Consider the following 18,133-nt stretch of genomic DNA (forward strand, 5'->3'; position numbering starts at 1 on the left):
TGCTACCATTCTTCTTGTGCCCGAAAGAAGACAAGAATGTATTTCAACTTCACCTGGTCGATTACAGTATAATCGGATTCAGATTTTAACCATGAAGGAGTTAAATTCACATTTGATCCAATTATTAACCATATGCAAATTTTAAAATCCGAACGCAATCCAATTATATAATTAGATCATGTGAATTTGAGATAATTAGATTAAATTTCTGATTTTTGGAGTCCATTAGCATCCCTAGTAATGGTGGTGGAGCCAGGGCAATGACATCCCCATCTCTTCTTGTGATTAAAATTTAAATGTTCAAAAAATGTAGGTTACACCATGATTGATGACCTTAATGCAACCTGATGAGAACCATTTTGTGTGGCCCAATTCCGAGTCACCATGTATCCCTAGATGGAACATTTTAGGAAACTTGTCGATTACTCAAACCGGTCCAACCACCGACCCAACCAACTGGTCTCAGTTGAATGCCTCCAGCACACCAAGCTCTTGATAAGGGCGACATCCGAGAAGCTCGGATTGAGCTTGGCAGGTATCTCCCAATAGGATTAGGATTCCTCAGCGAGCACAGTGCTTCCTCTATAAGTAGGCGAGACACTTTCCCAAACAAGGTGCATATATCTCTTTATGCCTTTACCATGTCCTTTGCTTTCATCACCAACTTACCTTCCTTTGCTTGATCTAGCAACCTCTTACTCACTAATGAATTTACTCACCAAGGCTACAGGCATGACACCGATTCAGGATACGGCCAAAAACTTTTAAAAACCGATACAGGATACACATGAAAATCGAACATTTCATCTTTTTTCATGTGTATCGAACCCGTATCGGGGGCGTATCGATAGCGTATTAACGAAAAAGATACGGCAAAAAACTTAAAAAAAAATTAAAGGGAAAAAGCAAGCTTAGCTTCTTTTCCCCGAATAAGCCTTCTTTCACCCCCAAATGACTCTAAAACTCCAAACTTCATTCCTAGAGTGTTAGATTTGCAAAATTTTGCAAGAAATAAGTGTGAATCGTTAATTTTTTTTAAAGATTTTTCAAAGTTTGAAAAAATATGACAGAAATAGGTAAATTTTTTCAATCTTTTATAATATCTTGTGATTTCTTTTTTCTTTTTCTTGAATGTTTAAATTTATGTTGATTTATATTTCTTACATTCAAAATCACATTTTTTTTGTTCTATCAATAGATTTATGGAAATTTATCTATCATATCCATAGAGCAATTGAAATTACTTCTTTAATATATTTTTTTATATTTTTAGAATTAAAAAAATAAATAATAATTAATTATATTTTATCATTTGATCATAACAATTGAATATATTATAATTCTATGGATGATCTATCATATCCATAGACCATTTACAATTTCTTCTTCAATAATTTTTTTTATTTTTTAGAATTAAAAAATAAATATTTAATTATATTTTATCATTTGATCACAATGATCATATTATAATTCTATGGATGATCTATCATATCCACAATTGAAACTTGTTCTTTAATAACTATTTTTTTAATATATTATATAATGTTTATTTATTTTTTATACTTTTTGGAAATGAATAATAAATAATTATTATTTAAACAATAAATAATTATTAATTATATTTTCACAAAGAAGTTGTGCCAATGCATGCTTTATGGTTGGATAGGAGAGTTGGGTTTTTCTCATCCCATAAAACATTAAAACTTAAGAATTAAAATTTATAAATTATAGTTAAGCATAGGATTTTTAATGTCATTATAATTAGCTATAATATATTTTTTCATAAAACCATTAAAATATATTAATTTAATGTATATACATTGAGGTCTTATATTTAGTGTTGTTGATATATTTTTATGATTTATTAAAGTATTTATAGTGTTTCCAAGTGTATCTTAGTTTTTCTTCGATATGCATGCGTATCCAAAGTGTATCCCGATGCGTATCTTAAAATTGCCTTTCCGATACACTTGGCATTTCCAATACTTTGAACCTTGCTCTCCACCAAACACTAAGCTTACATTTTGTATTGTACGTATTTGTATTTGTACTCCCTCCAAATTGAGCCTTATTTTCATAACATTCATGGAAGCTAAATGGGTGATTGCTTCTAGCACTTTATTAGGGACAACTAAAAGACTAAGGGCCCATTTGGCGCATCTTTCTTGCGTGGTCTTTCGGCTGTTTACAAGCCGGGAAGCCCGATTTTTGGTCTATTCCCATTTGGCTCGCGAAAGATCTAGCCGCCAAAAGACAAAGCACCGAAAAGATGCGGGAAGTCCATTTTGGGCTGATTTCGGAAAGCTTCAAATGAAGTTTTCCACGTCTTTCATGTTTTATTCTCGCGTGGAAAGACACGGAAAGATGCATGGAAAGACGTGCATCTGCCAAACATGCTTCGGAATGCTCAGATCTTCATACAAAAGCTCAATGCGTCTTTTGCATATCAAAGCTATTAAAAGATTCCAAAAAAAACACGCCAAACGAACCCTAAATGAACAGTCATTTTTATAGCTCAATGCTTCGACGGGAACAACTAAAAGAAGTTATGATGCTTTAACAAGAACAAAAAAGACAACACTAGTCAAGGAAGACACAACAGGCCGACAAGATAAGAAGAACCCAATGTGTGCAAAGATCCTGGCCGTAGAACAGGTTAGTTGTCGCCATCATCATAGCTCAATATAAGGAAGAGTCATAAAAATTCTTTGTTTGCTTGTTGATGGTTCTACATAGTGGGTTACCATTTCATAGATAAAAGAATAAAGATAAGGTTCATTGGTTACAATCAATGGTAGAGTAGAGGACAACACGTGTATAGAAAGGTCTATGAGCCTACTCAATATCTATTCAAAATAACTAAAAAAAATATATTAAATAAGACATTGAGAAGGAGCTGATTGTTTTTTTCAAGATATTTTAGAAATTTGCAATTGAAGAAATATGAAAAGAGAGATATCTAGAAAGTACATAGAGAAGAAGAGAACCGTTCTAGGTAATTACAAGGCCAACATGGCTGTTTCAAGACCAAAATTTCTTCATATTACTTATTTTTCAACTAGGAATACATAACTTCTTATCTGTTCCTTGAAAAAAAATAGAAGAATTTGATGTGTTCAGGCTACGGGAAAAAAAAAAATCTTATCTCTTCCTCATTGATTGATTCATTTGAAGTTATTACTATCAGGTCCATCTTTCTTACTATGTAGTCATTGAAAGTTCTCTCTCTGTATCTTCCTCCTCTATATGCTGATTTAATAAAAAGATTTGTGCAAGGTGATTGATATTTGCTAGGGCTGTTCATAAGAATGTCTAACCAGGTCAAACCGACCAACCTGGACCGACCCAACCCGAGTCGTCCGGGTTTGCATCCGTACCGGTCGGTTTCGGGTTGGGCACAAAACGAAACCGACATCTCGGGTCAGTTTCGGTTTTCTTGCGTGAAAATCAAATCCAACCCGACCCGAACCGACCTAGAGATCTACTAGTTTGGTAGTTCCTACTTCCTAGTTTGAGTAGTTTCCTAATTCCTACTAATCTTCTACTTTTAGACTTCTACTAGAATTAGAACTTTAGAAGGCCTATTAGGCAATTACAATTAGAATTCAATTAGGTGTCCTTTTTTAGTTTTTTACCTAGATTAGAAATTTAGAATTTAGAAGGTTTCTAATTTTTTATTCTCTACCTGAATTAAATTTAGATTTATTTTGGACTCTTGAATATCAAATATTCAAATTATCAAATAAATCAGATTTTATTTGGCTTTATACATACAGGAGCAAAACCGACCAAACCGACCCAAACCGACCAACCCGACTCAAACCGACCTGGTCGGTTTGGCCTGTCAGTGGGTCGGTTTCGGTTCCCACCTTAGCTAACCCGACCAGGTCGGGTCGGTTGGGAAAATCCCAAGAAACCGACCCGTGAACACCCCTAATATTTGCAAGAGGGTTTGTAATATACAATTTCTCCAAACCCACCCTATAAAATTTTGGGTTATTTAAATTTTTTGGTAAATTACATATAGTTATCCCCTGTAATTTTGGGATAGTGACAGATAATCTGAACTTTCAATTGCAACACTTGATTATCCTGAACTTTCAAAAATAGATATATGGGTTCATCCATTCGTATTTTGTTAGTTAAATATTACATAATGCCCAAAATACCCTTTTGTGTATTTCTAAGAGCAGTCTCATATAACTGAACGTCTCCCTACGATGACATTCTCACATGGACAACAAATAACAAATTCAAAATTTTGACTGTCGACATTCTCAGGTGATGATAGAATGATCTCAAAAATACATTGAGGGTATTTTTGATATTATGTGATGTTTAACTAACAGAATACTAATGGATGGATCCAAGTATGTATTTTTGAAAGTTAATGGTATTCAAGTATTGCAATTGAAAGTTTAGGAAAATTATATATTACTACCCCCAAAGTACATGGCTATCTATAATTTACCCTAAATTCTTTGCACTCTAAAAATTCGAGGGTAGCTATAATTCCTATTGAAGAAATAAGATTTTCATGGGTTTTTATTTGTCGGTTTTTTGTTTTGTTTCATTTATTTTCGCCATGGAATTGCTGTTGAATCTTGGTGTGCATTTTATCAACTGTTCTTTCACCTTTTTTAAAAAATGACGAATAAGTCCCAATTTCATTTCTTTCATTCAATGCCTCTAATATCAGGGTTTTGTTTTGCCAAAGCCTAGCATTTCCTTACTCCTCCATATCATCATTGAAGAGGAGAATGGCGATATACCAAGCACCGTTGTTTCCAAAGTTCCAACAACCAACTACCAACAATCAAGATTTGTAGCAGCAGCTGGTGACCATGATGGAGTGACTGGTTCGGGGTAAAAATCCACAATACAACATCTCTTTCAACCTAAAAAGAGAATGGTGGTACACTGATACATGCGTTTCCAAACAACCAGCCACTGGCGACAAAGATTTGCAGTGGTAGCCAACAACCATTGTAAAAGGTAGGGGTGAGCATGTGCCAATTCGGTTCGGTTTCATGTAGAACCTGGAACCTATCCTGTAAGGGTTGGTTTCAAGTTTTTGGAACTAGAACCTACCCTATGAAGGTCGGTTCTAGCTTTGACGGTTCCAAGGTCTACCCATGGAACATGTTCTTTCTTTACTCTCTCCCTTCAAGAAAAAAATGTCCTTTAAAAACTTGATTTTCAATAACGATAATATATAGTTTAAAATTTATATTATTTTTATCGATTAAATTGAGTAATTTAATATATTAATATATGGTTCAAAATTTGTCATTATAATTTAAATTTTGTAATTATTACCTTTTACATTATTTATTATATATAAATATTAAAATGAAAATAGATTATCAAATCACTTAAGTAACTTGATGGTCAAGTGAGACCATGGCTTTTGTAACCATGAGTGCTTGGGCTCAAATATTCACATACTTAAAAAGTTTTGGGGTTTATTTCAAGACAAATTCGATTTCATGGTTGGTTCCATCAAAGCCAATCAAGGCTGATTTTCGGGTTGGTTCGAGTAGGATAAACCCCAAGACCCTGGAACAGACCTAGGTGGGGGTCGGTTCCCAAAATTTGGAACCAACCCTACCATGTAACAGGTCGGATAGGGTCGATTCAAGGTCACATTGAGGTCGATTTCATTCGGTTCTAGGTAGAACCTACCCATTTGCTCACCCCTAGTGAAAGTATTGTAGCGACGATTATTGGGTAAAAAACTTCATTTTTTTGTTTTTTTTTTTTTTTATTTTACCTCAGATCTCTACGATTAGACATTTTGGTTCTGATTTTCCTTTCTTTTGTAATATTGGACCTTTTTTGCACAGGCAACCACCACTTACACCGACCAACAAGTATTGTTTGGCGAAACCCCATTGAAGCCAAGAATCATTACAGAATCTCATCTTCTGTTTTTTTTTTTGCATTTTTCTTGTATTTATTTAATTTTTATGATATTTAGAAGGGTAGAATACAAAAACCTCCCCTAGATTTTCTGACAATCATAAAAACCTAGCCTTTAGTTTCACTTTAACAAAAATCGCCCCTGAACTTTCAAAGAACTCAACAAAAACCTCCCTTTTGTCACTGATCCTGACAGAAAGCGATAGACTGAAGCATATATATATTTTTTCTGAATACCCATTTTACCCTTTTGTAATTTAGTTTATATACATTTTCACTGAAACGACCCAGTGCACATAAGCTTTCTCTTCTGAAGTAAAATGGAACAGTGTATCAGATGATTAACGGAAGACTCAGCCCTTTCTCTGGTGACTGGTGGTGCTCAAAAGATACAGTTGCTCAAAAGATCTGATACCCCTTTCTCATGGGTGGATGAAGATGAGAATGACGAGAACTCTAAAAAAGCCACAAGAATTGAAATAAAGAGTTGTGTCCGATCTGATTGGATTTCTTCCACCACCTCAAGCCAGGGAATGCCAGAGCAATCAGAGTGGTTCTTGGGCCAATCATCAACAAAATGGCAAAGGGGATGTTGTGGTTGTTGTCCTCAAATGGGATTTGTTGTTTTGGAACAGAAAAAAACCTTAGCTTTCAGGTTCATCGAGGGAGAGAGCACAAGCATGCCTTGGGAATCTTGGACTTGGTCACCAAACTTCTCTCTATTTAGTAGAATACAGAGAGACAAGAAACAAAGAAAGAAAACGAAAGAAGGAAAAAGATGATCGTGGATAGGTTAGTTACTATGGAGAGTGAAGTAGATGGGAAACAAACCCCAAATCTAAGAGGCGTTATTTCTCACCTGTTGATGTGAGTAGTTGTAGTATTCAAGCTCTTCGTTTGGTGTTGTGTGATGGCGAGTTTGTTGGATGCTTGAGCTATGTGGGTCCCGGAACGATATGGCTTAGTCTGGCCTTCCATAGGCTTTCTTGAATGATGGCGGTCAGTATTTATAGTATTTATTAAATCATTCTACCCAAATCCCAAATCATTGAAGGACAATTCCATTCAATGCCCAGGAAAAAAAATAACGGTAGGGCATGGGCATGGAAGATCAATATATTACCACTGAATCAGCTAGAATACGATTGTTTTATTTGATTATTTCACGGAAAAAATGAAAAGAAAACAAAGAACCCAGTTTTTAGATATTTAGTATGATTTATTGATTCAACTTGCAATAGATCTAGGCTGTTCACAAGAAGGTCCAATCCGATCAAATCGACTAATCCAGATCGATCCAATCTGAGTCGACTGGGTTTTCATTAGCATCGGTCGGTTTCGGGTTGTATAAATTCATAAACCGATGATTCGGGTCAGTTTTCGATTTTCTTGTGTGAAAACCGAAACCGACTTGAACCAAACCAACTTAGTTCCTACTTAATTAAAAATTGAAATATCTGAAAATATATATTCCAATATCTATATCTAAAAAATATATATTATGAAATATGTCAGATATATATTTCCAGAAAATATATATTCCAATATATTTGTATGTATATTTTTGTTTATATATATATATATATATTTCTAAAATACATATTTCAATTTTAAATATATTTTCAGAAAACTAGGTGGCCATGGGGGCATGGATGAACTTAGAACCAAAACCGACCCAAACCGACCCAACCCGACTCAAACCGACCAGAACGGTTTTGCTTAACACTGGGTCGGTTTTGGTTTCCATCTCAAGTAACCCAACCAGGTCGGGTCGGTTGGAAAAACCTTAGTAAACCGACCCAACCCAACCCGTAAGCAGCCCTAAATAGATCTTGCGTGGAAATCATTGTTTGCAACTTTGCGGTTTACTTTGAAAACAAGAGAAAGCTTATGCGTATTGGGCTATTCCAGTAAAAATGTATGTAAATTAATTAATAAAAAGGTATAATGGGTATTTAGAAAAATTGATGGTTCGGTTTAAGGAGCTTCTTTTTTGATTTTTTTGAAAGTTTAGGGGAGATTTTTATTAAAGTGAAACTAAAGAGGAGGTTTTATGATTGTTAAAAATGTCAGGGGAGGTTTTTTGTGTTTTACCCTTTTATTATTTATAAATATATTTTTATTTTTAATTTATTTATAATGTCACGGGTCAAATTATTCAACCAAGACGGTTGAACCACTGGACCAGAAAACGGTTCCGTTTCCACGTCATTTTGGTTAAACATAAATTATTGTGAATTATATTTGACAGAAATTATAAATTCTTATGGCCTGAGCCGTTTGGGGTTGGAATTTTTTTGTTTTTGGTATTTTGCTTCAAAAGGAATTTACTCTTAAAATAATTTCCCCCTTTTTCGTAAATTATTTTCCTTCCTGTTTGTTTGATTTTGTTTGCTTAGAGCAAAGTCTGGAGTTCCTCGTCAGGAACCTGGGAGCTCTTTCTTTGATTTTCTTCGAATTAGGTCTCAACTTACAGATGGAGCCAAGCGGTTCGAGAGAGGTTTCTTCGTTGGCTTCTGCCTCTGTTCTGGACGTCGAAGGTGCCTCTGTTGTGGGTGTGGAAGGTGGCTTGAAGGACATGGAATGCGAAGGAGGCAAAGAAGATAACGATGCCGACGAAGGAGAGGACGGAGATATCGATGACGAAGAAGGAGAAGAAGAGGAAGAAGAGGAGGGGGAAGAAGAAGAAGACAACTTGGAAGAGGGAGAATACACACTTCGGTTCGAAGGAGAGATGAATCCATTGGATTTTGTGGAGGATGATGCCTTCGGAGTCCAGCCTTATCAACAATTCGAGCGTCTCGAATACGAGGCGCTCGCCGAGAGAAAGCGCAAAGCACTTGCCGACCGTCAAAGGTAGTAACTGTTTTCCTTTCTGCTTCAAATATCCTTCATTCTTTCTTTACGCTTCGTCCAAATAGGCTTTTCTTGGTTGTTTGTTTTCTCCATTTTAAGTTATTTTACTATTGATGGGATATTAGTGTTTGTATTTTGTAAAACTTTTGAAATTGAATCTTCTGTGTATAGGCTCTTTATCTCTCTATTTGTGGTTAGTTTATTGTTAGAAATTTCTTATCAACTCTTTGAGTCTAGTATTGTGGGGTAGTTGAACTGGGTGTCTCCAAATAGAAAGATAATTACCACATAGGGTCTGCTTCACTTTATCAACCTAAGTGCATGGTGAGTGATGCTCTGGGTCTGTTACATTGATGGCAATACTGTTGAAAGATAATGTCTTTCAATAGTTAGAGTCTGACTATAATACCTAAAAGGCATGATACCTAGAAAGCTTACAGCTAATTAACCAGAATTGCAGAAGTGGTAACCAATCAAGTGGCTTTCATCAAAATTCACGGGAGGGTTCTGATTGGTCAAAGTTCTTCTGGTATTATACTCTTGCAGCATCATAGAAATTTCCGAATAGGATAGATATTTCCAAATATATTAGCATTACTTATGGACTCTAGATTATACTTAGAGGACTTTAAATAGGATGGATATTTCCAAATATATTAGCATTATTTAGCCAATAAAAAAAATTATGTATAATAACTTTTATTGTCATTTACCAAAAAACTGTTATTGTCATTCTTTTAATAAGTATTTATAATATTATATTATCATAGCATTTACTGGCACTGTGTACAATGACTGGATAAACTTGTTTGGTTTAGCACTGATAAAATAAAAAATAATGCAAGAAAGTAGAAGAATAGAAGAAGAAAAACTGTAACAAGGAAGAAGAACGGAGAGAAGAGAAGAGAAGACTGGAGAGAACAACACCCAAACTAGATTTATGTGAGCTGAAGGAAATCCCTCTCTTGCAAGCTAGAATGCTAGATTCACTTGGTCCAATTTTCAAGAAGTTCCCCACTGCTCCAAACTGGATAAGTTTCTGTTTAATGAAGAGTGGGAAAACTATGAGGAGAACCTAGTATCCAGAACTTTGCCTAGAATCACAGATCACTTCCCTATCAAACTAGGTCCTGAATCCTTTCTAAATGGGCCCGCCCCTTTTAGATTTTAAAACATGTGGCTTATCCACCCAAACTTTGTAAGGAAAGTAGAAACTTGGTGGAAGGGGGACTTGAGATGTGTGATTTGGAAAGGTGTAAGGTTTCACAAGAAATTAAAGAGGTTGAGAGGGAAAAATCAAGGAGTGGAACAAGGATCATTTTGGAAGATTAGAGGAGAAAAAGCTCAACGCTGTCTCTAGCAAAGAGGAATTAGACAACAAGGAAGCACAGGGGTCTATTGGTGTTGAGGAAAGAGCTATGAGGTGCAAATCAAAGAGAGAATTGGAAGAAATTTGAACTTGTCTCCAATCTTAAAACTAATCTTGAGAAGAGTTGTATTGTGGGACTTAACATGGAAGAGGGAAACCTTACTGTTGTCATAAATGTCCTGGAATGTTCCATATCTAGTTGGCCTCTGACTTACTTAGGACTTCCCCTAGGTGCAAACTTGAGAGAGAGTAGATTTTGGAGTCCAATCTTTGAGAAGTGCACTAAGGGACTAGCAACTTAGGAAAGAAATTATATCTCACTTTGGGGTAGGATTACTTTGATTAAGTCTATACTAGCTACTCTACCAATCTACTACTTGTCAGTCTTTAGGATCCTTAGAAAGGAGATAAAAAGATTGAGAAACTGATGAGGGACTTCTTGTGGGAGTTGGGAGAGGGCAAAAAGGACCACTTGGTTAATTGGGAGACTGTGAGAAGAAACTTAGAAGGAGGTTTGGGAGTTGGGAATGTGGATAAAAAGAACTTGGCATTGCTAGGAAAGTGGTTATGGAAATGGCCATTGGAACGGGATAGACTTTGGCATAAAGTAATAACCAGTATACATGGTAGGTTGGGGAATAAATGGGATGCAGATATTTCCATAAGGCTACCTTATCATCTCCGTGGAAGGCTATTCGTGGTATTCTACTCACTCTCCTTTAGTTTGTCAGGTATGATGCTTGTTTAGGGGTTTCTGTCAAAATTTGGGAGGATATTTGGGTTGGCTCTTACCCTCTGAAGGATCTCTTCCCATCCTTATACTCAATTTCTTTGTACAAAAATCAATGTATTTCAAAATTCATTGTTCCCTTTGTTCTCCCAGTGGATCATAATTGGGACTTGGCTTTCGTAGAGGGTTAAGGGATGACGAATTGAGGGCTTGTCTGGACTTGCTTCAAATTCTTCAAAATGTATGTCTTGATCTTGATAAGTCAAATAAGTGTATTTGGGCCCTTCACCCTAAGGATTTGTTTTCATGTGCTTCCTTCTTCAAGTTTCTTTGTAACTCTCTGCCCTCTTCTTCTTTTCCCATTAAAGAGTTCTGGTGCAAACCTATTACCCCTAAAATAAGAGCTTTTTGTTGGGAAGTTTGACAGATTTCTGTTCAACCAGGAGTGGGAGATAATGTTGAAGGTTTGATTCAGGAGACTCTTGCTTTCTCAATCTCAGACCACAAGCCAATCTTATTAATGGACTTTGTGAGATTGAAGGGGCCCAAGCCTTTTAGATTTGAAAGTATGTGGATGGGGCATCCAAATTTCTTGGAGTTTGTGGAGAGGATGGAATTCATATAAGGTGGAGGGTTCAGCTGGATACAAATTCATGAAGAAACTAAAGCTGTTAAAGGAAGATTTAAAGAGCTGGAGTGTTCAAATTTTTGGGAATGTTGAGAGGAGAAAGAAAGAGGTTTTGAACAGAATGGTTAGGTTGGACAGGTTGGAGGAGGAGGACAATCTGTTTCAAGCGGGTAGGATGAAAAGAGAGAGGCTAAAAGAGGAGCTGGAAAGGTTAATCCATTTTGAGGAAATTTCATGGAGGCAAAAGGCGAGAGTTCAGTGGCTTAAAGAAGGAGATAGAAATACGGATTTCTTCCAAGCCATGGTGAGAGGAAGAAGAAAAAGGAATACAATCTCCAAGTTGGTTGGGGGGGGGGGAAAGAATTATTGACAATCAAAAGGATATTGCAGAAGAGATTAGGAGTTTCTACGAGAGTTTGTACAAAGCTTTGCCTATCTGAAAATGTCATCTTGGGGAGATGGAGTTTGGGCAAGTGGAGGAAGGGGTTAGGGAGTGGTTGGAGAGATGGTTTGAGGAGGAAGAGATTTGGGAGGCTGTTAAAAAGATGAAAGGCGGCAAAGCTTTGGGCCCGGATGGTTTTAACATTGGCTTTTACAAAGTGTGTTGGGATATAATCAAAAAAGATTTGCTGGCTTTATTTAAAGAATTTTGGGAGGATAAAATTTTGGAAAGATTGGCTAATGCAACATTCATTTCCCTCATTCCAAAGGTGGACGGGGCTGTGAGAGTGAGTGTCTTTAGGCCAATCAGTTTAATTCTGGATGGGGTGAGCTCAACTCAATTGGCTTTTGTTCAAGGAAGACAAATTCTGGATGGGGTGTTGATAGCAAGTGAGTGTGTGGATTCAAAAATTAGAAGTGGGGGAGAAGGGGTTATTCACAAAATTTATTTGGAAGAAGTGATGAGGAGGATGGGGGTGACATCTTGTCACCTAGTTATGTTGTACTGTTTTTTGTTTTAGCAATAAAATTTCTTTCTTTATTTATCTTAAAAAAAAATTCTAGTTTACCTCTTCCACTCTTCAGTAAGATTTAAAACCTTGCCTTATAGTAGTATTAGTGTTTTCAACTCTTCAACTTATTTGGTCGAAGACCTACTGTTCTGGTCTAATAAAAGTGGCTGCCCTTCAAAGTTCAAAAGTTTGACTCCTAAGTAGGCTTAGAAAGAACTTTTTTTTGTGTTTATTTTTTGATAAATAGAACTTTTTTTTGTGATTATTTCCCAGAGTGGTTTATCTAGCAATGCTTGTTGTACCGGAAGAATGTCAAGCCCAAAATCTCTTCTGTTCTTTTCTTCTTTTGATTGTTAACGAGGAATTATATTTCTGAAGAAGGAAAGGTAACATGTGGAGTTCCAGGGATGAAAAGAAAGGAGCCCCAAGCTTCTTAAGACTAGAAGAAGCATTGATACTGTTCATACAAGTGAAAATGAAATAAAGCAAAAAATCATCCTATGTTAGTAGAGAAGAACTATCATATAGAGTTTTCCATCTCATGCCTCCTTAACTGTGGTGTTGGGATCAATTGCTTGGATGTGAACCTAGCCTCTGGCTTTTTATGAAGTGGTCACTTTCAGACTAGAACATGCATTTTTTTCCTTTCTTTAATCGTTAACACTGCTTTGTATGTTTAGACTAGTATACAAAACTACCCTATGTTAGTCTTCCTTGGTTGTTCTTAGGTTGACTGGGTATGAATGTTGCCATGCTGTATTGCTTACTGTAATCATTCATGGAGAGAGAGACGAGAGAGAGAAAGAGAAGAAGAGGAAGATACGATTGAGAGAAAAAGAAAACCTACTCCTGGCAGCTGCCAGTTCATTATTTATATTAACTTAATATAAAAAGAATGGAAATTACAAGTATGCCCCCGGTGGCACTCCCTAGAAACAAACTGATAAGAAAGAAAGAAAATAACTAACTGACAGCATCTTAAGAGGACAACCCACTAACAACAACTATAAAATAACAATTAAATAATCCTCACAACACTCCCCTCAAGTTGGGCTGAATATGTCTCTCATGCCCAGCTTGTCACATAACTCATTGTGCTGCGAGTATGGAAGCCCTTTTGTGAGGACATCAGCAAGTTGTTCCTTGGAGTTGACATAAGGGATGCAGATTTCCCTTTTTTCCAATTTTTCCCTTATGAAGTGTTTGTCCACCTCAATGTGCTTGGTCTTCTCATGTAGGACGGGGTTGCTGGTGATGTTTATGGCTGCCTTGTTGTCATAGTAAAGAGACATAGGATTATGAACAACAATTCCAAGCTCCCCTAGAAGATTCTTTTGCCAAAGGACTTCAACCACCCCATGTGCCATAGCTCTATATTCAGCTTCAGCACTTGACCTTGCTACCACACTTTGTTTCTTGCTTTTCCAAGTCATTAGGTTTCCTCCCACAAATGTGCAATTCCCACTCGTGGACTTTCTGTCATCCACAACACCTGCCCAATCAGCATCTGTAAAGACTTCCACCTTTAGGTGATTATGTTTATTGAATAGTAGACCTATTCCAGGATACTTTTTCAAGTATCTAAGAACTCTTTCTGCTGCCGCCATGTGTGGTTTCTTAGGAGAGTGCATGAATTGGCTTAGAACCTCAACTGAATGGGCAATGTCTGGATGGGTCATGGACAAATAAATCAGCTTTCCCACTAACCTTTGGAACTGTTTCACATCTTTTAGAGGTTCACCATCACAGTCACCCAACTTGTGGTCAACATCCATGGGAGTATCTGCTGGCCTTGCACCTAATTTGCCTGTGTCCTATAATAGATCAAGGGTGTATTTCCTTTGAAAAATGAAGATACCCTTTTTTGAGCGGGCGACTTCAATTCCAAGGAAATACTTCAGGGGACCTAAATCTTTCACTTCAAATTTAGATGTAAGGAATTGTTTCAATTTTTGTATTTCTGAACTCCAACTTCCTGTAATGATGATATCATCCACATACACTATCAATACAGCAACCTGTTCCTGACATCTCTTCACAAAGAGTGTATGATCAGATTGACATTGTTTGAAGCCCATCTGCTGAATTGCCATGTGAAACTTATTGAACCAAGCTCTGGGAGATTGTTTTAAACCATAAAGAGACATTCTCAGCTTGCACACCTTATTTTCACTTCCCTTGGCACAAAATCCAGGGGGTTGAACCATGTATACTTCCTCCTCTAAGTCACCATTCAAAAAAGCATTCTTTATGTCCAGTTGATGCAATTCCCAGTCAAAATTAGCAGCTAATGACAGGAGAACCCTAATTGAGTTCATCTTAGCTACTGGAGCAAAAGTCTCATCATAGTCAACCCCGTACACTTGAGTGTACCCTTTGGCTACTAATCTTGCTTTGTACCTTTCAACTGTTCCGTCTGCCTTGTGTTTAACTGTAAACACCCACATACACCCCACGGGGTCTTTCCCCTTTGGAATACCCACCAATTCCCAAGTTTGATTTTTATGAAGAGCATTAATCTCCTCCATGGCATCTGTCCATTCGGGGCATTTTAAGGCTTCTGCAACATTTCTGGGAACAGGGATGCAATCAACTGTAGATAGAAAGGCTCGGTATGAGGGGGAAATGTGATCATAGGAGACATTGGGTAATGGAGTGTTTGGTAGTGCATAACCTGACTCCCTTTCTTTGAGCAATAGGAATGTCAAGGTCATTCACAGTAGGAGTTGGGGTATCAATAGGTGCAACAGGGATTGGACTTACCTCTTGGGAGTTTAACGGTGTCGGTTGCTCAATGTTTGGCTGCTCCACATCTCTATCACATTGCTGATCTCTACAACGTGTACGTTGGAAGACACAAAAGAGAGCAAGGTCCGGAATAGAAGGAAGAGAGACTTGGCGGACCTGAACCTGCTTCTCCTCTTCCACACTACTACTCTCCCCCTGAGGAGAAGCAGGGAAGAATGGCTCAGACTTAAATAAGGACACATCCATAGACACAAAAAACTTATGGCTAACGGGATCAAAGCACCGATACCCTTTTTGAGAGGAGGGATACCCCAGAAAGATACAAGGAATGGATCGAGGGTCTAACTTACCTCGAGACGGAGACAAATCATGGACAAAGGCACGACAACCAAAAACTCTCATGGGAATGGAAAATAAAGGGGACTGAGGGAGCAACAACTGATGAGGGGCCATGTAGTCAGCACTTTGGAGGGCATGCGATTGATGACATAAGCAGCTGCAAGTATAGCATCCATCCAAAACCTTTTTGGAACATTCATGTGTAACATCATCTTGCGAGCTACCTCAAGGAAGTGTCTGTTTTTCTTTCTGCAACACCATTTTGTTGTGGTGTTCTGGCGCATGAGCTCCTATGAATAGATCCGTGGGAGGCAAAGAACTCATTGAGCTCACCATGGAAGTATTCTTTTGCATTGTCAGATTGGAAGATATGTATTTCAACATGGAACTGCGTAAATACCCTCCTCTGGAAGTCTTTCACAATCTTTGGAACTTCGTCTCTACTATGCATAGGGAATACCCATGTATAGCGAGAGTAGTCATCGATCAATGTGATAAAGTACTTATATCCACCCTCAGAGATTACAGTAGTAGGCCCCCATACATCAGAATACACAACATGAAAAGGAACACTTGATCTTTTATTATTTGAGTGAAAAGTTGTTCTACATTGTTTGCTCAACTGACACGTTTGACACTGGAACTCTGACACTGAACATGACTTAAATAAAACCGGAAACAAAGACTTTACTATTTCAAAAGAAACATGACCTAGCCAACTATGCCACAAAAAAAATTGACTCTTATTTGACTGACTATGTGAATCTGAGGATGACACCGAGAGACCAGCTTTGTTGTCGAGAATGTAGAGACCATCCACTAGGCTCCCTCTACCAATCGTCCTCCCAAAAGTTAGGTCCTCAAAAACACATGAGCCAGGAAAAAAGGTTACACTGCGGTTTAAAGAGCTTGTGATACTACTAATTGAAGGCAAATTTATAGGAAGTTGAGGGACATGCAATACACAATTCAGGTTAAAGCCATGGGAAAGAGATATTGATCTTTGGCCTGCAATGGAGGAGAATGAGCCATTTGCAAGCCTCACTTTATCCCTTCCTGACAAAAGGCTATAAGTCTAAAACAAGTTCGGCTTACCGGTCATGTGGTTAGAGGCCCCTGAGTCAATGATCCAAGGGGAACCAATGGGAGTGACATGGAATGCAGAAGCCGTATTACCTGATGTAGATGCAAATGAAGTATAAGGAGTACCAGTGATTGAGCTATCCATCTGCCGCAGAGCCCTACCATAAGACTCCAAGTGGTCTCTGAAGGAATTCATTATATCTTCCTTGGGGTCAGAATTATTAAGGTGGTCTCGGGTAGTACCGGCAACCTGAGTATCTTGGGTTGCCACATGTGCTGCATTATGTGCTATGTTCATCTTCTTCTGACCTTGCCCTTTACCCTGTTCTTGGTTCTTCACTGCCCACTTGGGTTTCCCATGAATGTCCCAACATGTGTCACGTGTATGCCGTGAGTGCCGACAGTGGGTACAAAACAACTTGTCTTTATCATCAGCCTTCTTGGTGTCACTTTTCTTCCCCATGTTGTTATTACTCATCGCAGCCAAAGCAACTTGTTGCTCCCCCTCAGCTGTAACCATCACACTCCGCCTACTTTCTTCCGATTGAACAAGGGAGTATACCTCGTGAATCGATGACAACTCTTTGCTTCCTAGGATCTGAACTCTCAAAGGTTCATAGGCAGGGTTCAGTCCCAACAAGAAGGCAAACACACGCTGCTGAGAAACCAGCTTCCTGTAGGCCTTAGCATCGTCATCATGTTTCCACTCTATAGCCTGATAATGATCCAATTCTTTCCATATGGAAGTAAGGGCTGAATAATAGGAAGACAAACTACGATTTCCCTGTTTACAGGTTGAGGATTCAACTTGCAACTGGTAAACCTTGGCATAATGCCTTTGCTCAGGATAGGTAGTTTTGGCCTGTTCCCAGATCTCATTAGCGGTGTCTGCCCACATAAAGTTCTTCTTCACATCAGGTTCCATGGCTGCAAGGAGCCAAGACATCACCATACTTTTTCTTGGTCCCACCTATCATGTTCAGCTGTCTCACTCTTGGATTCTTTCACCCTTCTATTTATGTAACCAGCTTTTCCCCTTGCCGTTACATAAAGTTTTACACTTTTAGCCCACTCCAGGTAGTTTAGACCATTTTAAGGGGTAATGGGCATGGGAAACATCATGTTTTCACCTCCCAAATCCCACACAACTACACAACAGCCACAAACAGAATACCAACCCTCAAGAAATTTACTTCTGGGATGTGGAAAAGACAACAAAAAACTGCTGAAATCAACTCTGTGATGGTTCAGTCATTAAACCAGCCCGGTAATCAGTCCAACACCAGCCAAGGCAGACGTTAGAATAGTATACTATCAGTCCGACTACAGCCCATACAGTCTAACAATCTAGCATCTAAACGAATGTATAGAACCAAGGAATAAGGCCTTCACACCATTGGCCAAAAACAAAAAAACAAGAACACATACCCTATCCAGCACCTGTACGAAGGTGCCAACCAGAAACTGACTTCACAACATCGAACAGAAAAGAAGGGGAGTCTCTT

The 18,133-nt window shown here is 37.9% G+C and overlaps 1 protein-coding gene across 3 annotated transcripts in view; it reads left to right on the forward strand.

Moving 5' to 3' along the window:
* The first annotated feature begins 8,208 nt into the window (after positions 1-8,208).
* Positions 8,209-18,133, forward strand: part of LOC104593928 (tetratricopeptide repeat (TPR)-containing protein) — a 106,861-nt gene continuing 96,936 nt past the window's right edge. For 2 of the 3 annotated variants that reach the window (XR_016076189.1, XM_010254027.3), the window contains exon 1: positions 8,219-8,778. Coding sequence is in view for 2 of the 3 variants with exons in the window: in XM_010254027.3 (XP_010252329.1) it covers positions 8,399-8,778 (380 nt within the window). In the remaining variant the exon portion in view is untranslated. Of the gene's footprint in view, positions 8,779-18,133 lie in introns of all 3 variants that reach the window. The other variant, XM_010254026.3, reaches the window with a different exon arrangement.

This window comes from Nelumbo nucifera, chromosome 5, assembly GCF_055504915.1.
Source record: "Nelumbo nucifera cultivar China Antique chromosome 5, China Antique-T2T, whole genome shotgun sequence".
Taxonomy (NCBI): Eukaryota; Viridiplantae; Streptophyta; class Magnoliopsida; order Proteales; family Nelumbonaceae; genus Nelumbo; species Nelumbo nucifera.